We start from the raw sequence: 26,218 nt of genomic DNA on the forward strand, positions 1-26,218 counted from the left end.
CAAAAAATTCAATTTTGAAACAATTTGAAAAGCAAAAGTGGATATTTTACAAAGATCAAAATGAAGAAAAACATTTGAAATGTATAAATAAAGTCGGATAACGTCCATTAAATGAAAAAAAAAAATAAGTCGACAAATACTCGATAAATTAATGAGAAATTATTTAATAATAAATAACAGTTGTTTGATATGCTGAAAATAAACTCTCATATTGTCTATTCTTAATTAATTATACCCACCTATTAAATATATTTGCAAAAAATAAATCTACCTATTTTTATAACCATCTTCAAAGCTTATATTCATGATAAAGCAATTAGAATTTTCAGAGGTCCAAAAAGTCTAACTGTGCATACACGACAATATCATTCTTCAACAAATCACGCCTCAATTAACCCTTTTACGTATAGCTCCTATTTTATGAGATTGTCTCATCACGATAGAGATCAATATAATTAGTTAATATTTGTAATGAATTTCTTTAAGATTGTAAATGGTCAATTTAAAATTACAACTAATAAGTAATCAGATCGCTAGCTTAAAGACTATAAAAAGTGATCACTTAAAAATCGTTAGTAATCATTTTAATGTCATAAATAATCACTTTAAAACAATAAATATATATTGAGTCAATTCAATAAAAATAGTCTTACTATATTCATTTGAAAATTTGTGTTTTACATATAATAAAGGAGTAGTATAGGAGCAATGTTATGGGCTTGAACATCCAACATGTCCACCAAAACAATTTCTTCTTACAAAAAGCAATAACTCCAATTAGAGAACTTCTAAAAAACATTAGTTTTTTTGATAAAATAATTTTAAAATAAAACATTGGTCGAAGTTATTTCCCAAAACAAGTGTCTTATAATTCAAGTCGCTGGTCAGAACTTATTCATTGTTACTAACAACAAATAAGAGAAAAGTTAGTCAAAAAGTTAATTAAATAAATTTTATTTGCTGTTAGTAACAGCAAAAAATTCTTCAACAAATTTTTTTTAAAATAGTCATAATTTTAAAAAGTAAAAAAAAAAAATTAATTCTTAAAATAACGAACTATTGAATACATTTTTTTTTAATTTGTGGCTCATAACTCGTAAAGTTTGACTGATAATCCAAAATTACCCCGACCTTAGAATATTGAAAAAAAATTGGGTTAAATCTGATTGTAACCTGGACTTGACATTCTCGACAAGTTTTGTTAGTTTAGTTTCAATCTCAGGGCCTTTTGTAGTAACCTAAATTAGTTACTTCTGATTAAAAATTAAGTATGCTCGCTCCATCTCCCTGGAGCAGTCGAATGGTCAACAAAGAGTACTTCTGAATAGCTAACAACATAATTTATTCTGATTTTTTTGTAGTAACCTAATTCATATTATCCCAAGCATACCAAAAAAAACTCACAATACATTTCACAAACTAAAACTAAATAAGATTATGTGCCACAATATCTAACAAAGGTAATAATATTTTACATTTACCAGTTAAATAAAACAAAAATTGATGATCTTAAGAAAAATATAATTAAAATGACTAATGTGGTCCATTCTTAGACTTATCACAAGCTAATAACATAAGGGTAAAGGGAATATGAAACAAATAACGTAAAAACTTATTCCTAATACGAGACAAAGGTAAAATGAGAGGGATATAAAAAATCAGAAGTGTAAATATAGAGAAGCCTCCTATAGATAAGACTGCAATACCTAACCGAGGAACTAACGTGTGAACCGTTACATAAAAACCTGATATGAATGCAAACAACATCATGGCTAGAGAGAATCCAAGCAAAGGCAGCGCAAAGCGCAGCGACAAGAGCACAAGACGTAGATCATCCAAATGAGCCCAAACTAGTGAAATGACCGAGAGAATGGCACTACACATGGCGAGAATGTCGGTAACAACGAACACTTGAAAGGCACGTCTATGAGCCAAGGTAGCCATCCCTGAGTGGGGATCGTCATTTCTATAACCACCTGGGACGCTAAATCCACAAGCGAATGTGACGGTGGCTACGAGAGTGGCAACCAATAGGAGTGTGTTGATTCTTTCCTTGTATTTAGTCCTTTTCTTGTAGGAATTGGTATTGACTAGAGGGTGGGCTTGTTGGTCTCCGACTATGCAGAAAGCTGTGGATGTGTTGTTATTGTGGTTACTAGGGGTAGTGTTCACCATGGTCGGCTCCACTATAAGTACGTCGTTAAATTTAAAGTAGTGATATTGTGGGGCGTTTGGAACTCCCGCGTATCTTAAGGATAACCATGTCATTCGCTGCAAAAGTAGGTTTTGTTAGACAAAAAAATAGGGGAAATTCTACGTGGTATCATCGTCAAAACGCCAGTAGTAGTACTTTTGTAAGATTTTTCTAAATTATAGCATCTAGTTTATGCCTTAGCCCTTATCTAACTGTCGTAGCCTTATTAAGTGTTGGTTGTTGTCTTTATAATTTGTCCAAAATTATTTTTTTGCTCTCAAATATTTAATTAACCATTTTGACGTTTGATTCACCGTTTAATTAATCAAAGCTCTCAAATATTATGACAATTTTGTTTTCATTATTCAAATTGTTGTCTTTATAATTACCCTAGTTAAGTACATATGTATTAGTGCTTGAAATGCACCTTTTGAACTTTATAATCATAGTTAAGTACGTTAAGTGTACATTATGGCTTATGTAATAGTGCTTAAGGCACCTTTTGTCAAAAATGCCAACAATTTGAATAAAAATAAAATTGTTACAACATTTGAGAGTGTTGATAAATTAAACGTTAAATTAAATGTCAAGATGGTGAATTTAATATTTAAGAGTATAAAAATGGTTTAGGAAAAATTATAAAGATAACAACCCATACTTAATAAGGGTATTAAACATCAGAATGGTGAATTAAACAAAAATTGACAAGAATTTAACGAAAAATGCTACAACAGCTAGATAAGGCATAAATTGAATGCTACCATATGAAAAAATCTTATAAAAGTGCTACCACTGAAGTTTCTGGAAAGTTCGATGAGTGGAATTTCAAAAAATAGTTACTCACTTAGCGCTAACAACCTTTATTTTAACAAAAATTAAAGGGCAGTGAACTAACGAAATTCGCAATGCAAATCATACACTGCCTCCGTCCCATTAAATTTGTATTATTTTTCATTTTGGTTCGTCTTACTTAATTTGCATCATTTTTATATTTGGACAATAACCCACACTTTCTTTTAATCTCATCCATATATTTTAACTCTATCTACAAAATTTATTTTCTCTTTTCATTAATTAGTACTTTCTTAAAAATAACTCATTCATCTTTCATGCAATTCAAAGAAGACAGAATAGAATAGTATGTATTGGCCTTCATGATGAACTAAGTGACAATTATTATTATGATTACCTAATTCAGCAGTAACAACCTTTATATATATTTGTGTTGGCAACGTACACGAAAATGGTAAAGTTTTCATAGTCAACAATTGGAGAAGAGTAGTACAGGACTTAACTAGTGTTCTTTTTTCATAGTCAATAGTCTATACTATGTTTAATTTTGTGCGTCAATTATTCTATACATGAAGGAATCAATTAAGTAATACACCTTAATAAAAAAAAAATATTATCTACATTTTTATTTGATTTTCTCATTTTTTATTTTAAATAGTTTCATTTATTATTTCCTAAAAAAATCTTTCTACTCATATTATATTTTTTTAATATATTTAGTCTTAGTTATCTTAATTTTAATATTATTTAGTGCTTATAGTTTTCACATAGTTCTCATTAACTTTTAAAACTTTCTTTTAGTGTTTATGGTCCCTTTATTTTTCCATCAAAGTGTATTATATATATATTTTAATAATTATAGTATCTATTTTTTCTCTATTAATTTAATTTATTTTTAATACAATAATATCTTTACTGTCTAAAAAAATTCAATTTTTTTAAAAATTTTTATGAACATTCCTTATAAAAACATAAAGGGGTGTTTAGGTCATGACTTTTTAGTTAGCTTTTTTGGCTGGCTTTTGACTTTTGGTTGTTTGGCTTGTTGGTTGGTCAAAGAGTCAAAAGCAATATTTGGTAAATGACTTTTAAAGAAGGTGAAAATGATATTTAAGCCAAAATGAAAAGGCTATTCTAACTAGTTTTTCTGCTTGGCTTTTGGCTTGTTAGCCCATAAACAACTAACTTTTCCAGCTAGTTTAAAAACCAACAAAACAACTAATATTTACAACTAGTCAAAAAAGTCAAAAAAAAAAATCAATAGTAAAGAGCAAAAAGCCAATTGAAAATAAAATACCTACCTCTTTAAACGATGCATATTCCCCATAATTGTGAGCCAAGTCAAGAGCAGTTTCTCTTTTATTATTTTGAAGTCTCAACAAAACCCTATCATCCCATGTGAATGCATAAACAACACAAGGATGTTTTCCCATGGAAGCCAAATGCAAAGGAGTATTTCCATTTTTATCTTTCATGTTGATCATCGTCGCGCATTCGGGTTGTCGTAAAATAAACTTAACAATCTCTGTTCTTCCGCATGCTGCTGCAACGTGAAGAATACTTTGTCCGTTTTCGGTTAGAAGTAACCATGTCTTTTTAGGTAAGTTCGAGAAGAAAAAATACTTCACTATTTTTAGGTAGCCTCCACTACAAGCCCAATGAATTGGGTACCAACCATTAGCATCCATTTTAAGGGCTTCATTTTCATAGGTTTGGAGGATATATTTAACGCCTTCAAGAAAGCCTGTGTAAGCAGCATATGATATTGGATACCTTTTCTGTTCATCTTCTAGGTACATTATTAAATCCGAAGAAAGGTCGAGTATCTTTTTCATGATATCTGTTTATTTTAACAAAAAAAATATATGTCACTCAATTTGGTATATAATTAAATATCTTGATTTAGATTGTGTTTGCAATTGGAATGGTTGAGGGGTATGATCGAAATCGGAAAATCGGATCGAATCGTGTAATCTTTCAATTATGTGCACTAATATGCTTTGAATAACTAATTATCAAATAGTATATTTTTTTTTGTTAAGTTTTAAGTGTCAATACAAACTTATTTGACTTCATCGATTAAGTTTTGAAAAATAATCATTTTTACTTGCAAATTAAGGAAAATTTGAATTTTATAGTCGTATTAATATAAGTATATATATATATATATATATATATATATATATATATATATATATATATATATATATATATATATATATATATATATATATATATATATATATATATATATATATATATATATATATATATATATATATGAGTGAAATCTGGATTATATGAAAAATTTTTACCATTGAAAACTATCCTTATAGGTTTAGATCTTGGATCATAGGATCAAAGAATCGTGTTATGATCCTACCATCTAGATTCATGAGCTAAGTAGGATCTCACGATTCTACCAACATTAAGATCCTACTTGCGATTTGAATCAGCCACCCATTTTTAGATCGTTGGATCGTAGAATCATAGATCAGGATCGAGATTCTAATAACTATGAATGTGCACATTTTATAGGTCATTGGAGTCCTTCCTCTCATTGTCATATGATTTTGAGATGTTATCTCTTTGGTTTATGAAATATGTACACCTTGTGTTTTCCCGATTGTTTGTTAGCATTCATAATAAGTTAAACTTAATTTATCAAATAGAGTTCTTTTGAAGAATTTGCGAAGCAAATTGCAATACCAATGCAAAAGTGAGGTAATAATTAAACACATGTAAGAAATTAAAAAATCAATAAAACATTTTTGAATCAGTCCAATCAAAAACTTACTTTAATCATTGTACTTCTAAAATATGTTATATACTCTTCAATCCTACATTACACACAAATGTTCTCGCATGCCATATTATTCTTATATTTGTTTGCCAAACAATCCATATCTCAACCCATAATTTTTAAACATATCTCTAATTTCTAATTACCTTGAGACTCAAAGCATCGTACACAACCCTGATTAATTCATTTTGGTGTTTGGCAATAAGTTGTTAGATGTTGGCTTTTAAACTAGCTGAAAAAACAAGCTGTTTATTAAGATGTTTGGTAAATTTCGGTATTGACTGTTGGCTGTTTATTAGAGAAAAAAGTACGCCAGTTAATCAAAATCCAAAAAAAACTAACTGGAGTATTTTTTTATTTTGGTCAAAAAGTCAATATTTTTTACTAGTTCAAAAGCCAATTATCAAACACTTTTTTGACTGTTTAACTAATCAACAAATCAAAACTTAAAATCCAAACAAAAACCTAAACAAAAAGCCATGAATTAAACCCTATTAAATCGAACCAATTCTTGGCTCTCTTTTTAATAGAAAATTGGTTCAGTTGGAAAAAAGGAACTAAGTGGGTCCATTCGTGAAGAGCATTCTGCTTTCATTATCTGTAAGGTCATGTGTTGAGCTAAGACGATCATAGAGCATCAACAAATTGACACTATTTTAATATTTAAGGAATAAGGACAGTATAGAAAATAATAAATGCAAGAATAATTTATAAATTAGGGTTTTTAAGTTTTAGATTTTTGAGAGTTATAATCTTAATGTTTATTTTTGTTTATTTTTAGCGAATTATAGTCTCCAAAATATTAAAGTCTACAGTGTTCAGTCCAAATCAAAGAATTACAACTATTTAACCTAAAATTTCGACCACAAAAATAGTCGAAATTTTGTGATTTGATCTTAACGCTGTAGATTTTGATAATTTGGTAGTTATAATTCGCAAAAAATAAATATTAAAAATATAATTCCAAAAAATTAAAATTTAAAAGTTGTAATTAGTGAATGAAATTGATATGGTGATGCATCCGTACGTCTAAATTAGTATGCGTGATATCATTTATATCATTGTTTGTTGAATAGAAAGTATATGTAACGAACGTGATGGTAAATAGTGGCAATATAATTGGATGGAGAAAGGTGGGGCTAAAGTTGCATAGGTGAAATGTATGCACATGTCATGATGGAGACAAATGGAGTATGATATTTAATTTGAAAGATTTTTAAAGTGAATAAATATAAAAACCAAATTTATGGAACTTACCAAAAAAATTGCAAGTAATTTTATAAATATAAGAAAGTCTAATTAAAATATTGGTGACTTTGTTTTCATGATCTTTTTTAGTGGATGTGCGGCATAATGTAATTATGTGGATGGTTGTTATTGGTCCAAATAATTGTAATTATAAATATTTTATATTGTTGTAGTTGTTAGATATTTAAATGTCTAATTAACTGTGTAAATTAAAAAGCGGTTATGAAAATTGTTGGAAGATAATTTGTTGAGAAAAATGTAGGCAAGATCTTAAGCGATGACATTAAATTTTAAGAATACTATTTAACGAGTACATTTAACGAGGCTTATTCAATGTGTGCTGCATACTCCATAGCCTAGATGTATTTTTACTGATGTAATATGAAGCTTTCTTGAAGTTTTAATGAAGGTTTTACAATAGGGTTCAAAAAACTGGAGAAGAGAGGGTGAGAGACTAGGAATTACACTTACAAGTTGTTTGGTTAATTAATGGTACTAATTAGTGGTTATGGAGATGATTTGTAGTTTAAATTTCTTGATATGTATCGTATCATATCATTCCCATAATAATGAAAATTTGATCATAAAAAAGTTATTTGTACTTAATTTTTCATTGCAACCTAATACCACATGTTCAAATGGTAATGAATTGCAATGGATTTTGTTAAGAGATATTCTTACTAAAATTACATTAACTTTCCATTATTACTCCAATACTTTAGTATCGATTTCTAAACAGTTCGTTAAAATAAAGACTAATACTCAGATAATGATTAACCAGCCTATACTACGTAGGTATTAGAGGGTATCTATAGATTTTACCATCTAATACTCACATCAAGCAAAAACCACAAAACAGAGCAAACCAAAAACGTGCATCGGACTACAAAGCCAAGGTGGCTTTTTGATGGCCACCCAAAATAGCCGACCATGCTTAAAATTTTGCCAAAATTCAATTGAGACTAAACGTAAAGCCAATTTAACGTTTGGTTCACCCTAAGGAATTAAACTGAAATCTACTTTTTCTTTTTTGAAACCAAAAGCAAAGCTTTAGGTTAGATTTGTGGGTGAAAGTTTGAGTTTGGTGGAAAATCAATATGGATGATGGTGCAAAGTTTCATATTCTATTGTTTGATGGAAAAATGAATTTGTCGGTGTGGAGGAGCACCCTAGAGGCACTAGTGGAAAAAAACGTATTTGCTGCTCATCATTTGCTGCGGTTTTTTTGTATTCGCAGCAATAAAGAGGAAAATTAATAAGAAAAAAAAAAAAACTATAAGTGCTGCGGTTAACCACAAAACCGCAGCAAATAGCCTTCAAAACTCATTAATTGCTGCGGTTAAGGCCGAACCGCAGCAAATAGCCCTTTGGAATTTTGTTAATTGCTCCGGTTATTCATGAACCGCAGCAAATAGCCTTCAAAATTAACAAAATTGCTCCGGTTTCTTTTTAACCGCAGCAAATAATCTTTGGTTTTTTAAGAAAACCCGCCATATTCACAAAAACCCTCACAAAACCCTTTTACGTACTCTCAAAAACGATTAAACTACTGCTGCTGCTTTGTTCTTTCAAACGAACGAATACCCATTCTTTGTTCTCTCAAAACCCATACGTTAGCTACTGTACTGCTGCTTTGTTCTCGCAATCAAACTACTTCTGCTGCTTTGTTCATCTTCATTTTCATTCACAAACCCAGAGCAAACGTTTGCTTCTTGTTCTACTGTGTGCGCATTCTTCAAAACCGTTGTTTGAAACCAAAGGCATTTGCTTGTTCATCTTCAAAACTCACAAATTAAGGTATTATTTCTCTTTTTAATTTCAATAAGCATTGAAATATCTCATTGTAATTGCTTACTGTTCTTGTTGAAAAAAATATAAATGGGCATGAGAAATGAAAAGGTTGGTGTTGGTTTTTTAGCGTTTATTCACATATGCCCTTGATTATTTGTTGTTAATGATATTTCGACCGATTAAATATTGTAATTTACTTGTGAGGGTTGTTCTACTTCCAAGATGAGAACTGGTGGGGGACTGTTTGACGATGTTTCTGATGATTCGTGAAAAAAAAGATAAGAATATGTAGCTGTGTGATTTTTGCACTACTTGAAATGCTTGGCTTTAGTGGATAGGTTTCAGTTTGTGCTGATTCCTTTGGTCTTGATTTGGAGTTTCATCCAACTTTGAACTTTGGGTACGAGAGGATGGAATTTAAGTTCTCATGTTTCTCATCGAATACCTGATCTCGTACTGTTGGGATTAAACTTTTATAAACCTATTTTCATTAGTATTACTCCCTTTACTCAGGTTTGATGACTGGATTCATTGTCTTGCATTAGCATTGCTTTGTTCTTGTTGCTGGTCGCATTTAATGTCAAAACCCTTCTGTTCTTGTTGCTTTGTTCTAATGTAGATCATGATCAAAACAAAGAATGAAAATATCGTTTAGAGATAGGTATGGTCTGTATGATATGTATGATATGGGCTAAATAATCTGTATGATATGGTCATCTTATTTTAGAGATAGGATTGCATATAAAATATCATTTATCCAATCTCGATGAAAAAAATATATATATATATACATATATATATATATATATATATATATATATATATATATATATATATATATATATATATATATATATATATATATATATATATACATATATATATATATATATATATATACATATATATACATATATATATATATATATATATATATATATATATAAATATATATATATATATATATATATATATATATATATATATATATATATATATATATATATATATATATATATATATATATATATATATATATATATATATGGCATGTATTGTGAATTACGTTTAGATGATAGATACTACTTACTAGATAGACTATGGCATGTATTGTGAATTGGTTATAGTTGTGTTAGAGAACTACCCACTTGTGATCATCGTAGAATTAAAAGGGTCGAGGGAATGAACGATATATTAATAGTGCAACTTGAACTTTGTTAATGATAAGTAGACTATGAAATGTATTGTGATTTGTTTAAGGTTAAGTTAGTGAGCTTCTCACCATCTTGATTTTCACTTGGAAAAGTTAGAGTCAATATGTTTTTAGGAATGTGGTTTGTTGTTTATTATTTATATTGTGGTTTGTGGTTTGTTAATTAATTATTAGCATATTTAGTAAATATGTTTATTATAAATAAGTATATATGTTTAAAAGTTGTGTATTAATTTTGTTTTGAATCAATTAATCACACTAATTAGGATGACAAACGATCGTTCTTGGATGTATGGAAGCATTGAATCGTCGGAATTTATTGATGGCGTATTAGAATTTTGTAGTATTGCGGTTGAACATCAAGTTAGGACGGGGGGAGTTGGTTTTTATTGCCCATGTGTCAGTTGTGGCAATGTATCAAAGGTAGATAGTGTTGATATCCTTAGGGAGCACATACTTCGACGTGGGTTTAGGCCTCAATATCATGTTTGGGTTTGGCATGGTGAGGAGGGAGTTTACAAAGAGAAAAGTGTTGTTGAGGACGTCAATAATGTGGCCGATGTCAATGAGGATGTAGTAGATCATGTTGATGGGTATGAGACAGATGAAGAGAATGTCGATGAGGATGTGGATCGTGTTGATGAGATGATGGAGGGAGTCGAGGATGAGTTAGGAAAACGTCCTCGTGTTTTTGACTTGTTGACAGAGGCTTCTCAAAAGCCTTTGTACCCTGGATGTACAAAGTTCACCAAACTAACAGCAGTGTTGACAATTTTCAACATTAAGTCAAAGTTCAATTGGAGTGACGCTAGTTTCACAATGTTATTAGAAGCGTTAGGTGAGTTGCTTCCTGAGGGAAATGAACTTCCAAAGTCGACATATTATGCCAAAAAGCTCATGTGTCCTTTCGGCTTAGAGTACCAAAAGATTCATGCGTGTCCGAATGATTGTGTGTTGTATCGGAATGAAAACGAGAACTTAGAAGAGTGTCCTAGGTGTGGGTTATCGCGCTACAAGCGTAAAGGGGCTCGGGATGCTAAAGGGCCCCCGGCTAAGGTATTGTGGTATCTTCCAATAATACCTAGATTCAAGCGCTTGTTTTCTATAAAGAAAGATGCGTTAAATTTGAGGTGGCATGCAGATAGGGTGAAGAAAGGTCACTTGCTCACACATCCATCTGATTCTCCGGAGTGGAAGAGTATTGATAGGTTGCATAAGACTTTTGGGGATGAGGTTCGTAATTTAAGGCTCGGACTGTGTACGGATGGAATGAACCCGTTCGGCAATCTTAGTTCTCAACATAGTACTTGGCCGGTACTTTTAGTGATCTATAATTTGCCACCTTGGTTGTGTATGAAGCGTAAGTACATAATGCTTTCGCTTCTTATCTCGGGTCCTAAACAACCTGGCAATGACATAGATGTGTATCTTGCACCTCTCGTTGAGGATTTGAGAAAGATGTGGGATGAAGGCGTTTCAGTGTTTGATGCATATGCTAATGAGGAGTTCACCTTGCGTGCAATGCTTATATGCACCGTTAATGATTTTCCGGCATATGGCAACTTATCGGGGTATAAGAACAAAGGGAAGAAAGCATGCCCGATATGTATCGATGACATGGAATCCACGTGGATTCCTAAGTGCAAACACGTATTCATGCACCATCGAAAGTTCCTCCCACGACACCACCAATATCGTAAGAAGAAGAAGTTGTTCAATGGGGAGGTTGAGGACCGTGTAGCTCGTCGACCGTTGACCGGTTATGAGGTTTATGAACAGGTTAAGGGAGTTGAGACTGTATTTGGTAAAACGGGGCAAGTGCAAGGAGGTGAAGGCCGATTATGGAAAAAAGAATCAATCTTTTGGAAGCTTCCATATTGGAGAGATCTACAGGTTAGGCATTGTCTTGACGTTATGCATATAGAGAAAAATGTATGCGATGCCATACTCGGGACTCTCATGAACATTCCGGGTAAGACAAAAGATGTTAGAGCCGTGCGAGATTGGTTTGAATGTAAGGGTCTTCGTCCGGAGTTGTGGGCACATGTTAAGGTGAGTAAGAAAAGAAATAGAGCTGATGATGAAGTTGGTGGCAGTAAGAAGAAGATGCTTAATGACAAAGTTTATTTGCCTCCAGCTTGCTACACATTGTCCAAAGCAGAGAAGCGGACATTTTGTGAGTGTTTGTATGGCATTAAGGTTCCGTCTGGGTACTCATCCAACATGAAGAGATTTGTTAGCCTAAATGGTGAGCTGAAGTTGGGAAGCATGAAATCTCACGATTGCCATGTAATGATGCAAGTGTTCTTACCAATTGCAATCCGTGGAATACTGCCAAAACATGTGAGATATGCTATTACCGAGCTATGTTCGTTCTTCAACACAATTTGTAGTAAAGTTCTTGATCCCTTTAAACTTGATGCACTTCAACTCGACGTGATTGTAACTTTATGCAAGTTTGAGATGTATTTTCCACCTTCTTTCTTTGACATAATGGTTCATCTTATTGTCCATGTCGTTCGTGAGATCAAACTTTTGGGTCCAGTTTTTTTAAGGTGGTGTTATCCTTTTGAAAGACACATGGGTGTTTTACAAAACAAGGTGAGGAATCCAGCACAACCCGAGGGGAGTATGATTCAAGGCACTGTGAGCGATGAGATTAGTAACTTTATAGCCGAGTATTTGGCCATGGCAAAGCCTATTGGACTTCCCACCTCTAGACATGAAGGAAGACTTGAGGGAAAAGGAACAATTGGCTCCAAATCGGTCACACCTCCTCGAGAAAGCCTTCTACAAGCACACTTGTATGTGTTGCATCATATTCCGGAAGTTCATCCTTTTTTGAGTGAGCATTTTGATATATTGCGCGCAAAACATCCTTCTAAAGGGGATAGGGCATTGATGGTATTACTTTTCCCATGCGTTTCAGCGCAATGAAAAGAGTGCGCGGACAAATGGGATCTACATCCAGAGCCACATTTCCAAAATGGATAGCAAGAAAGGTACACAAATTCGATTTTATGGGTTTTGTATAGGTTTGGTCAAATGATCATGAAAAGAACAAGAAACAACCACAAACACTTAAACAAAATTCTGATCTAGCAAACTGTCGACCAGCCCTCCTTCGGCTCAGCTTCTAGGAGTCCACGGGGATTGTTAGAATGGTTTTAGGACCTTGATAGCTAGATCCAAGTACCAAGATTCCATTTCCACTTTAGCCTAGGTCCTGGATGCATAGGTTTGGTCTCCACGTGTCGTGCAAGGTGGTCTGGTCACTAGTTTGATGCTGTCAATTTCGCGTTTTTATTTGTCAATTTCGCGCGTAAAGTAGGTCAAACATGGTTTGTTATGCACGAAACTTGGCACACAACACTATTTGGCATATATAATTGTGTTGAAATGCTTAGAATTGATAATAATAGTCATATGCTAGAAATTAGAAGTTAAGTTGCGATTTTATGCGTTTTTAAGCGTTTTTGTCAATTTCGCGCGTAAAGTAGGTCAAACATGGTTTGTTATGCACGAAACTTGGCAGACAATACTATTTGGCATATATTATTGTGTTTAAATGCTTAGAATTGATAATAATAGTCATATGCTAGAAATTAGAAGTTAAGTTGCGATTTTATGCGTTTTTAAGCGTTTTTGTCAATTTCGCGCGTAAAGTAGGTCAAACATGGTTTGTTATGCACGAAACTTGGCAGACAATACTATTTGGCATATATTATTGTGTTGAAATGGTTAGAATTGATAATAATAGTCATATGCTAGAAATTAGAAGTTAAGTTGCGATTTTATGCGTTTTTAAGCGTTTTTGTCAATTTCGTGCGTAAAGTAGGTCAAACTTGGTTTGTTATGCACGAAACTTGGCACACAATACTATTTGGCATATATTATTGTGTTGAAATGGTTAGAATTGATAATAATAGTCATATGCTAGAAATTAGAAGTTAAGTTGCGATTTTATGCGTTTTTAAGCGTTTTTGTCAATTTCGCGCGTAAAGTAGGTCAAACATGGTTTGTTATGCACGAAACTTGGCAGACAATACTATTTGGCATATATTATTGTGTTGAAATGCTTAGAATTGATAATAATAGTCATATGCTAGAAATTAGAAGTTAAGTTGCGATTTTATGCGTTTTTAAGCGTTTTTGTCAATTTCGCGCGTAAAGTACTCAAACTTGGTTTGTTATGCACGAAACTTGGCACACAATACTATTTGGCATATATTATTGTGTTGAAATGGTTAGAATTGATAATAATAGTCATATGCTAGAAATTAGAAGTTAAGTTGCGATTTTATGCGTTTTTAAGCGTTTTTGTCAATTTCGCGCGTAAAGTACTCAAACTTGGTTTGTTATGCACGAAACTTTGCACACAATACTATTTGGCATATATTATTGTGTTGAAATGGTTAGAATTGATAATAATAGTCATATGCTAGAAATTAGAAGTTAAGTTGCGATTTTTAAGGGTTTTTAAGCGTTTTTTTCAATTTCGCGCGTAAAGTAGCTCAAACTTTGTTTGTTTTGCACGAAACTCGGCACACAACACTATTTGGTATATATTATTGTGTAGAAGTTGTTAGAATTGAAAATCATAGTCATATTCTAGAATTTACGTGTTAAGTTGCGATTTTATGCGTTTTTAACCGTTTTTGACACTAACATCTATTTTCTCTTAGTGCTTTCAACAACCTTCTGGGTCCGTTGATTGCGGCTACTACGCGCTGAAGTTCATGGACGATATTATTAATGCCGTGAAGGAGGTTGGAGTCGAAAATATAGATGCCGTAAGTATTTGTTACTTTCTTAATTAAATATATTATTGGTAAAATCTAATGTTTCTATATTAATCTTTTATTTTAATATTATATATAGGTTTTAAACGACATTCCGAGGGAAACACGCCCTTTGAGAAGTGAAGAGATGCGCGAATTAAAAGACAAGATTGCCGTGTATCTTGCTAATATTTGTCCTTGATAAATTGTAATTATAGTATAGATTATTTTTTATACTTTAATGTATATATATATATATATATGTACGTACATATTATATTATATATACGAGCGAGAGTTTATTATTACAAAGAGATTAATGTTGATTATCTGTGATTGTATTATTATTGCATTATTAAAAGGATAAAAAGGAAAATAAAAAAAAAATATGCTATTTGCTGCGGTTTCGCCACGACCGCAGCAATTAATGGGCCAATTTATTTGCTGCGGTTCCTCCCAATGACCGCAGCAATTAACACACACTTTTTGCTGCGGTTTTGCCCATGACCGCAGCAATTAATGCATTTTTTTGCTGCGGTTTATAACCGCAGCATTTAAAATAGGCTATTTGCTGCTATCACAATTGCTGGGGGCCAAAACCGCAGCAAATAATGGCAAAAAACCGCAGCAAATGAGGTTTTTTCCACTAGTGAGGACTTGTTGGTGCAACAAGGGATTGATGATGCTCTTGAGAAGAGCAAGCCCACAACAATGGATGAAGGGAAGTGGGTGGCCATGAAGAAGAAGGCGGTGAGCACCATTAGGCTTGCCATTGCACCCGATATCAAGTATAACTAATTGATGGAGATCGACCCCGGTATGTTGTTGGAGAAACTTCAAAAGGTGTATGCTTCGAAGTCTTTTACCAACAAGTTATGCTTGAGATGAAAGTTGTATTAACTCATGAAGGAGGATGGTACAAGTATGCAAGATCACATTAACACATTCAATCAATTGGTGTGCCAATTGTTGAATGCCGATGAGAAGCTTTCCAATGAGGAGAAGGCCCTGCTACTCTTGACTTCACTTCCTAAGAGCTATAAGAATATAGTTCAAACTTTGATCCTTGGAAGGGAATATATCACACTTGATCAAGCCTTGGCGGCGTTGAGGGAGAACGATAGGTTCATAGAGAGACATGATGGGGAAGACAAGAAAGGGAATAATGAGGCTTTTTATGGTGAGGGCTCAAGAGGGAGAGTAAAAGAGAAAGGTTATCAAGCAAGGGGGAAGTCTCAAAGGAAGAATGACTATAGTAACAAGGAGTGTTACTATTGTAAGAAGAAGGGGCACATTCAAATAATATGCAAGGAAATGAAAGAAGACCTCTAGAGAATGAAGGACTTGAAGGTTGGAAGAATAGAAGGTGAGAGTAGCGGGAGTGTCGTTCTAGGCTTTGTGGAGGATGAAGACTACGATGGTGCGCTTCTTTTTGATGAGGGAGTGACCCGTAGTAAGGAATGGGTGATTGACTCCGGTTGCTCATTTCATATTTGTTGTGAGAGAGAAAGGTTTGCTAAGCTTAGCTATTGTGATGGTGGCCTTGTCACCTTGCCTAATGATGAGAGGGTGAAGATGGAAGGTATTGGTGAGGTTGATATTGTCACACATGATGGTGTCAAGAAAAAGCTAGGTGGTATGAGGTATGTTCCTAAGCTTGAGAGGAACCTCATATCACTTAGTAGGTTGGAGTTTAAGGGATGCACTTTCAAGGCTAGTGATGGGTTGTTGAAGGTCATTAAGGGGAGCATGATGCTCATGAGAGGAAGAAGGAGTGAGAGCAACTTGTATGTGCTACAAGTTGAAGGTGGTTGCCTAGGGCACATTGATGATGGTTGCAAGTCACCCAAGAAGGTGACATTTGAAGATACACTAGTGGAAAAAAAACGTATCTACTGCGTGTCATTTGCTGCGGTTTTCTTAGATGCAGCAATAAATAGAAAAAAAAAGAGAAAAAAATATTCTTCAAACGCTGCGGTTTTCTGTAGCCCGCAGCATATAATCACACAAATGTTGCGGTTTTCTTTAGCCCGAAGCATATAAGCTAACAAATGCTACGATTTTTTGCAGCCCTCAGCAAATAACCTATAGCATTTTAGTTCTGGAAAATTTAAAACCCGCGTTTTAACGTTCATTTTGCTCAAAATCCTCATATACTGTTCTATTCTCCTTAAACCCACGACATTTGTTGTTCTTCAAGTTCTTCAATTTCTTCAAGTTCTTCAAAAATTTCTACAAAAACCCACGACATTTGCTGTTCAATCTGTTCTTCGTCCTTTTCTTCCTGCTTCTTGTCTTCAATCTTTTCAACTTCTTCTGTGTTCTTCGTGTTCTTCGTCATTTTGCTTAAAATCTACTGTTATGACATTTGCTTCTTCCTGCTTCTTCTTCCTCATAAACCCACGACATAAGCTTTCTTCGTTTGCTCTCTTCTTCATTTGCTGATAAACTCACGACATAATTAAACACGACATTTGAAGGCCACGAATTTGCTTCCTCATATACTCTGTTCTTCATAAACCCACGAATTTCTTATTTAAGCTTTCAAAACCCACGAATTTTTCTTCATATACCCACGAATATTCTCTCTTCAAGGTAATTTTCACGAATTAACGGTGTTTTTTTATGTTTATTTTTACTTATGTTTGGAAAAAATGGTTATGTGTAGTAATTTTGTTTTTCTTATTTCATTGTAGGTGACATTGTGATTGTTCTTCATCTACATACACAAGGTAATTTCTAGTGATGCTAATTTTTATTGTTTTTCATATTTTTAGGGTTTTGGGAGTTTGACATTATTATATATATTTTGTATAATGAGTTTGATATTTTTCAAAGTTATGTTATTAATTTGTTAATTATTTTGATTTATGTGTATTTTGTTAAAAATGTGGTTTGTTGTTGTACATATGTTTTTAATTTTTAGAATTAGAATATACATATTTTTAGGGTTAAATGATTTTATTTTATTATTTATATTTTGAATATGATTTTATTTATAATGTAGTGATTATATTGAGGTATGAAGTATAGAATATATGTTTGGTTATATAGAATTAGAATATGAAGTATGAAAGATGAAGTATACAATGTTAATTATTTTAAGTGATTTTATTTTAGAACACAATGTAGTGCGTATATTTTTAGGGTTAAATTTGTTTGGTATAAATAAGTATACATGTGTATTAATTTTGTTTTGAATTAATTAATCACACTAATTAGGATGACAAAAGATCGTTCTTGGATGTATGGAAGCATTGAATTGTCATAATTTATTAATGGCGTATTAGAATTTTGTAGTATTGCGGTTGAACATCAAGTTAGGATGGAGGGAGTTGGTTTTTATTGTCCATGTGTCACTTGTGGCAATGTATCAAACGTAGATAGTGTTCATATCCTTAGGGAGCACATACTTCAACGTGGGTTTAGGCCTCAATATTATGTTTGGGTTTGCCATGGTGAGGAGGGAGTTTACAAAGAGAAAAGTCTTATTAAGAACGTCAATAATGTGGCCTATGTCAATGAGGATGTAGTAAATCATGTTGATGGATATGAGACATATGATGAGAATGTCGATGAGGATGTGGATCGTGTTGATGAGATGATGGAGAGAGTCGAGGATGAGTTAGGAAAACGTCTTCGTGTTTTTTACTTGTTGACAGAGGCTTCTCAAAATCCTTTGTACCCTGGATGTACAAAGTTCATCAAACTAATAGCAGTGTTGTAACACCCCGATATTTTCCGATATATTAAATGATTTGCTAGTAATATTATTATTATTATTATTATTATTATTTAGAAGAATATATTATTTATTAAATTATATTAAATTATTTATTTTTTTAGTAGGTTAGATCATGAGACTTCAACCTTTAAGGCAATTAAAACCATTTTAAGTCCAAACCTTTTTCCTAATCTATCTTTAATTTAAAAAAAAAAATTAAAGTGGGAAGGTGATTGGATTTGGCCGGCCATATGGAGAATTAAGAAGGATTAGTAACTTCTTAGGAAGATTGAAAGATCAAGGAATTATTGCCTTCCATAAGTATTGCCTTAATTTTCCTTAATTGCCTTATTTACCTAATCTCTTAATTTTCATTACATCTTTTCATTCCAAGCCATTGCAAGTAAGAAAAACACTCCCTAAACCCTCAAATTCCCACGCCTAATCCTCCTTTTGGTTCATCAATTTTGGTGTTTTGTTCTTGAGCAATTGTGAGTAATTCTTAATCTAGTTTTTATTTTTAAGTTTTAATTTAAATTTCTATGATTTTTATGTGTGTTATTTTATAGTTTATGATTTGTTCATGATTTAAAATTCATGTGTGGAAGTATGATGTTTTTCTATCTAAATTAATGTATGGTTTTTAGGGTTTTGGATATGTTTACATGTGTGTGAAGAATTGTTTGATGAATGATTGAAAAAAAAAATATACATATATATATATACATAAAAAAAAATGGTTGCTCATATAAAAAAATGTATGTGGTGATGGAAATTTATTTTTATTTTTTTTTATTGATTAAAAGAAGAAATTTATAATGTTGGTAGAGAAATATACATGTATATATGTGATGTGTTTGTGTGTGTACATTTGTGTAAAAAGAATTATTTTTGAGAAAAAAATATATAATTAATTAAAATTTATTTTTGTATGTGATCATGAAAATTATGTAAATTTTATTGTTTAGATTTAATAGAAAATAAAGCATTGAAATTTATATTTTTGTGATAAAAAAATGAAATCCCGTAGGTTTTGAAAATGGTGAAAAAAAATGTGTTTTGGAGCATTTTTGGCTTTGAAATTAAGTTAAAAATACTTATACTATGTTATAAATTATTAAAATTGGTACCCGGGGGTTTTGACACCTTCCGGACGCAACGGTGAAGTCGGATTTTCAGTTTGACAGTTTTAAGTTGAGTTTCTGGACAGATTGTATAGGCTGTCCGGTTTTGTGTATATACCATGTTATAGTATGTGATGGATGTTCATGTTGTGTGTAGTATTCTAGGTATGGATGTGATTATATATGTGTGTTATAGATGATTTGAGGAAAATGTGTATGTGTTCTTATTTCCCGAATACGATTGAACCTTGTAGGAAGTCGATTCGTGACCGGGAATTGATTAAGATGCTTGTGAGTTGGTTATCTTGCTTAAGGTATGTACATGCAGCGTGGTTCGCATTAGTCCGATGTATCATATAATAATGGTATACAAAAGAAAAGCATGGATATATAGTACGGATAATGTTATCTTTCGAATCAATAATTTTTTATACATTGTTTTGATAAGCAGAGGTAGTATGACCTCACTAACTTTAAAGTGGACGTAGTATGACGTCAATTGGTGGAAAAGAATTACTCGCGGTATATGAGGGCATTATGAGCCACCGCGGGGGTATGCATACTTAACCATAGGCACCGAAGTAAGGCGAGTGTCTATGGTAGAGGCTTGCTTAGGGGTTAGCTCCCCCTAATGTATTGTCTCACTTATGGAGTTTGGAGTGTACCGGCAGTATGGCTGGATAGTACAGCAATATGGCTGACTAACTTTTACATGAAAATAAATATTCTTAATAAGCATGATCGAAGCGTACGGTTCTGTGAATTGTCCGCTAATAAATTAAAACTTTCTCTTGTGTTATTATTTATTTGGTATGCGACGTTTGCTGACGTGTACTTTTGGTCTTAACGACCCTGCGATGATGTTGTTCCCTATCTGGGCAATGACTAGCAGTAAGTTAAGTTGCAGGTCTGGGGAGTGAGGATTGACCCTTGAAGAAATAAATTACTAGAATATAGAAGTTTGATAAGAATTTCTAGTTAAGTTTGAAGAACATTTGGTTTTATGAGGCGATTTTCGTTCTCAAGTTGTAATAAGTAGATTTAACTTTTCGTTCTTATCCGCTGCTAAGAATTTCTTATTACCTAGTAGTTCATAATAACGCTAATAGAACTCGATCCGCACGTTTTCCTTAACTTCAAAACCGTTTTAAACTGTTTTCTAACATCCCGGTTTGACTCGGATTATAGTTGTCTCGTTTTTAAAAGGTCATTTTCTCTTTTCGTACGACCCGAGTTATTCCGAGATGTTACAAGTGTTGACAATTTTCAACATTAAGTCAAAGTTCAATTGGAGTGACGCTAGTTTCACAATGTTATTAATTAGAAGCGTTAGGTGAGATGCTTCCTGAGGGAAATGAACTTCCAAAGTCGACATATTATGCCAAAAAGCTCATGTGTCCTTTCGGCTTAGAGTACCAGAAGATTCATGCGTGTCCGAATGATTTTGTATTGTATCGAAATGAAAACGAGAACTTAGAAGAGTGTCCTAGGTGTGGCTTATTGCGCTCCAAGCGTAAAGGGGCTCGGGATGCTAAAAGGGCCCCCGGCTAAGGTATTGTGGTATCTTCCAATAATACCTAGATTCAAGCGCTTGTTTTCTATAAAGAAAGATGCGCTAAATTTGAGGTGGCATGCAGATAGGGTGAAGAAAGGTCACTTGCTCACACATCCATCTGATTCTCCTGAGTGGAAGAGTATTGATAGGTTGCATAAGACTTTTGGGGATGAAGTTCGTAATTTAAGGCTCGGACTGTGTACGGATGGAATGAACCCATTCGGCAATCTTAGTTCTCAACATAGTACTTGGTCGGTACTGTTAGTGATCTATAATTTGCCACCTTGGTTTTGTATGAAGCATAAGTAGATTATGCTTTCGCTTCTTATCTCGGGTCCTAAACAACCTGGCAATGACATAGATGTATATCTTGCACCTCTCATTGAGGATTTGAGAAAGATGTGGGATGAAGGCGTTTCCGTGTTTGATGCATATGCTAATGAGGAGTTCTCCTTGCGTGCAATGCTTTTATGCAGCGTTAATGATTTTTCGGCATATGACAACTTATCGGGGTATAAGAACAAAGGGAAGAAAGCATGCCCAATATGTATCAATGACATGGAATCCACGTGGATTCCTAAGTGCAAACACGTATTCATGTACTATCGAAAGTTCCTCCCACGAGATCACCAATATCGTAAGAAGAAGAAGATGTTCCACGGGGAGGTTGAGGACCGTGTAGCTCGTCGACTGTTGACCGGTTATGAGGTTTATGAACAAGTTAAGGGAGTTTAGACTGTATTTGGTAAAACAGGGCAAGTGCAAGGGGGTGAAGACCGATTATGGATAAAAGAATCAATCTTTTGGAAGCTTCCATATTGGAGAGATCTACAGGTTAGGAATTGTCTTGATGTTATGCATATAGAGAAAAATGTATATGATGCCATACTCGGGACTCTCACGAACATTCCGGGTAAGACAAAGGATGTTAAGGCCGTGCGAGATTGGTTTGAATGTAAGGGTCTTTGTCCGGAGTTGTGGGCACATGCTAAGGTGAGTAAGAAAAGAAATAGAGCTGATAAAGTTGGTGGCAGTAACACTATATGCTGCGGTTTTAGGGAGACCTGCAGCATATGGTTCACTTTTCTACTGCGGTTTAAAACCGAAGCATTTAAAATAGGCCATCTGCTGCTATCACTAATGCTTGGGGCCAAAACCGCAACATATTATGGCCAAAAAACCGTAGCAAATGAGGTTTTTTCCACTAGTGATAGATGAGAGATTTAGGCTTGAGAGGGAGATTGTTGAGTCAAGCCTCAAATCTCACCATGATGGAGGTGAGTTCGATCATCTCGTAGCATACTCATTGGCTTGCACATTGGAGGGCGCTAGTGTGTGCAAAGGGGTATGGAAACTTATGTGTTGGATCACTTGATGAAGTGATCAAAGTGGGAGACTTTGTGTGCCTTGATGAAGGCAAGGGAGTGCTCATGGAAGGTTTCGAAGGTGGCTCGAGTGGTCGAGCATGTAGGGCTCGATTGAGCCACTCGAGCCACAAGACAGAAGCTGACCAGCAACCTCAGGCGCTCGACCGATCGAGCCAAACCTGCTCGGGTCGAGCACCGTGCAGCAGCCCATAGTACGGGATTCTGTTTTGGCTCGATTTTGTTTGGGCTTTTAAACCTTTTGTCCTAGGTTATCCTAATATGTCTTAGCACTATATAAGGGGTCTTAGGAGTGTGTTAGGGTTAAGGTGAGAGACTAATACAAGTGAGGCAGCTAGGGTTTACACCATTAGAGTTTCTTCATCTTTGTATTAGCTTGTTTGTGAGTAGAGGTGTTCATTCAGGTGATCGGGTCGGTTTCTGACGGATGTCATTCGGTTAAGTTGTATTTCGGATCGTCTATTTTTCGGATGCATGTTACGGCGGGTCACACTCGGGTCAGGTCGATTAGTCACGGTTCGATTGAGATCAGTTATTTGAGCTATCGGGTTAGCATCAATTCGGTGTCGGTTGAAGTTTGTGTCGAGTAGTCAATCGGTCTCGGACTGTCATCGGTTAATAATTGGTTCGATTTTACCGGGTACAGACCGGGTTCGGGTATTATTTTCAAGTAGAATTCGGTTACGAATTACTAATTACTATAGATCGAGTCAATTTCAGATTAAGTTGTTAGACATTTTTTAATTGATGATAAGATTCCCCTTAGTTAAAGCAAAATAGTTAAAAATAGTTAAAATGCAAATCAGTTGGTGATTATTACTTTGTTACTTTTACTTGTTTGATTGTAAATTAAAATTAAAGTTTTTATCATTTTTCATCTAATTTGATTAAAAATAATTAAATAAATATTGACCATTGATTATTAACTCTAAACATATGAAATCATGCATGTATAAAATTTAATTTATTAAAATTTCTATTAGTTTATTAGATTAACTAATAAGATGATTGAATATGAGTCGATCATACCTCTATGTTAAAATTGGTTCAAGTTTACAGCATTTCAATTAAAAATTCGTTCGGGTTAAGTCGGTTTTAGCCGGATCAAGTTCGGTTTTGAGCATGATCCGGGTCGAATATGACTCGGGTCGGTCACTATAAGGTTTGGGTAATGTCGGTTATAAAAATCGGTTGCAGTTCGGGTTCAATTTTACGATTTTTGGTTGTACATCGGTTTGGATAATGTCGGTTCGATAAACTTAAAAATTAAACATATTTTCGGGTCAGTTAACTTTCGATTTCGGTTTGGATTTTTAGGTCGGGTCACATTTAAACAGCTCTATTTGTGAGAGACCACCATTATAGGTGAGGTCTTTGCTTTGTGAGTGTGTTCTCAAAGCTTGTGTGAGGCTTCTCATTGATGTATGTTGCTATATTAATGATAGTAAGCATTGTTTGAAGGGGAGGTATCCTTAGATACCTCATATATTGTGTGTTTTGCTTCTTCCATTGTTGTGCTCTGTTTTTGTGGTTTACTTTGCATTAGTTTGTTTATTGTTTTTTCACCAAAGTAATATCCCATTCACAACATATATATTTTTACATTATTTTACATTTCTTTTGAAGTTGGGTTACATTTTAAGGTTGGGTAAATATCGAATGATTAAGTCTATTTTAAACGGCTCTAATAGCCCGATAAATGAGTGTACAAAGGAATACATACCTATATTTTCGGCAACAATTGCAGCATGGATAACAGAGTACCCATTCATTAAATGAGTCTCAGCCTCATCAGTGTCAGCCTCAGTGTCAGTTGTACCACGATCAAGCATATCATTCACAAGATCCCAAAATTCAGCTTTAATAGCCAAATAAAGAGGAGAAATCTTGTGTGTGTTGGTGCTATAAAATGTTTTCGGGCATTTTTTAAACAAAAAGCTAGCCATATCCTGTTGCTGATTCTCTAATGCAATATGCAGAGCCGTATTCCCCTCCTCATTTTTAGTCTCCAACATCGAGCCAATCTCTTCAGAAACCCTAACCAAATTTTTAACAACCTCAAACTGGCAAGCCCTTGCTGCAACATGAATTGGAAGATCACCATTCAAGTTCGGTAACGTTAGAAGCATTCGATTATCATTGGCGAACTCATTAATGAACTCTGATCGTCCAATACTCGCTGCTAAATGAAAAATTGAGTTTTTATTAGTATCCGAACGAAGATCGGACAAGTTGATATCTTGTGACATGAACCCTTGAATATCATTTTGGAGGAGCATGGAAATATGGAGGGCATGGATGGTGATATTAGTTGGTGATTCTGGTATGTTGGTGTTAGATGATGATTGGATTTCGATACAGTAGCTGCCAGTACTGATTGGTTCATCTGTAGGTTGGGCATCTGTTTGAAGATGATGTTCTTGTTCCATGGATATGATGAGGTATTTTTGAGTAGGTTGTGAAGTCAATGATGAATGGTGGAGTCTTTTCTAAGTGGGGTTGATTTAGTTAATGGTTCAAAACAAAAATATGAGGTGGAAAGAAGGAGGTTTTTGATATTTTATAAGCATGCTTAAGTTTCCGTTTCATTCAATATATATCAAATGTTACTTTAAATTGTCTTTATTTATTTCATTTTCATATTTAACAATTGTTCAATCACTTTTTTGAATATCACACTATAATAAAATTACTTTTCGCGATATATACAGAATTTAGTGGCACTTAAGAAATGTTACTGATTTATATTATAATGTAATAATTATTGGTTTTTATTTTAAATTTCACTATAAAGTGACACTTTATTTGGACCGCAGTGACATATCTAATTGTTTCTATAGTTTATAGTGACATATATGAAAACTGTCATTAGATCTTATGTCACGAAAACGCTTTAGTATGATTTTTAATTTTGCTACTAAAGAATCTAATAAATGTCATTAAATCCACTATATATAGCATTAAAAATATAAAGTAGTAACATTTAAATTAAATATCAATAAATATATTCCACTAAAGGTAAATTATGTTGTATTGCCATTTATACTACTATATTATAATATTTTTCAATTTTTATTGAATTGACACTATTTAATATATTTTTTTATTTGTCAACAAATATTTTTTTTTTCCTTTGAAAATAACTCATCTGCACTTTGCTATTATTAATTTACGGACAAAGTAGTCTGGTTAGTTATTATGCAAAAAGAATAACACAATGATCTGCAACAAGAATGAGTTCTATGAGTCCTATATATCCATCCATGTTGTTGATGATTGCTTATGATATAATTGGAAATGGATTTAAATAAAGCTAAAAATTAGTTATATTTTGCTTGTTGAATGATTAGCACATACCACTTTTGTTCTTGCGGATGTTTGAGTATTGATGTATGTTAGTTAATTGACTTTTTTTAGTTTACTTATTTTTTTTAATAAGAAAAAATTATACTAATCCTGAACAAAATAGTACATATAGTACTTCTAACAGGAGAACAATCTCCCTTTTTGCATCAGTATAAAAGAGGGACATCCCTTCTAGGAAGGGTTTTCAACTTTCAATCTTCATGTGCACAAGGAAACAGAACCCCAAAAGAGCAGAAAAAGTA

General features: G+C 33.4%; 1 protein-coding gene across 1 annotated transcript; it reads right to left on the bottom strand.

The window, feature by feature from the left end:
* Positions 1-1,435: 1,435 nt before the first annotated feature.
* Positions 1,436-25,271, bottom strand: LOC130807400 (protein ACCELERATED CELL DEATH 6-like). Its single transcript, XM_057672593.1, has 3 exons — positions 24,334-25,271; positions 4,288-4,826; positions 1,436-2,271 (listed from the first exon to the last, which is right to left on the bottom strand). The coding sequence occupies exons 1-3, from the start codon at positions 25,037-25,039 to the stop codon at positions 1,534-1,536; spliced, it is 1,983 nt and encodes a 660-aa protein (XP_057528576.1). The 5' UTR covers positions 25,040-25,271; the 3' UTR covers positions 1,436-1,533.
* Between the last annotated feature and the right edge of the window lie 947 nt (positions 25,272-26,218).

The sequence above is a fragment of the Amaranthus tricolor genome, chromosome 3 (assembly GCF_026212465.1).
Source record: "Amaranthus tricolor cultivar Red isolate AtriRed21 chromosome 3, ASM2621246v1, whole genome shotgun sequence".
Classification (NCBI taxonomy): Eukaryota; Viridiplantae; Streptophyta; class Magnoliopsida; order Caryophyllales; family Amaranthaceae; genus Amaranthus; species Amaranthus tricolor.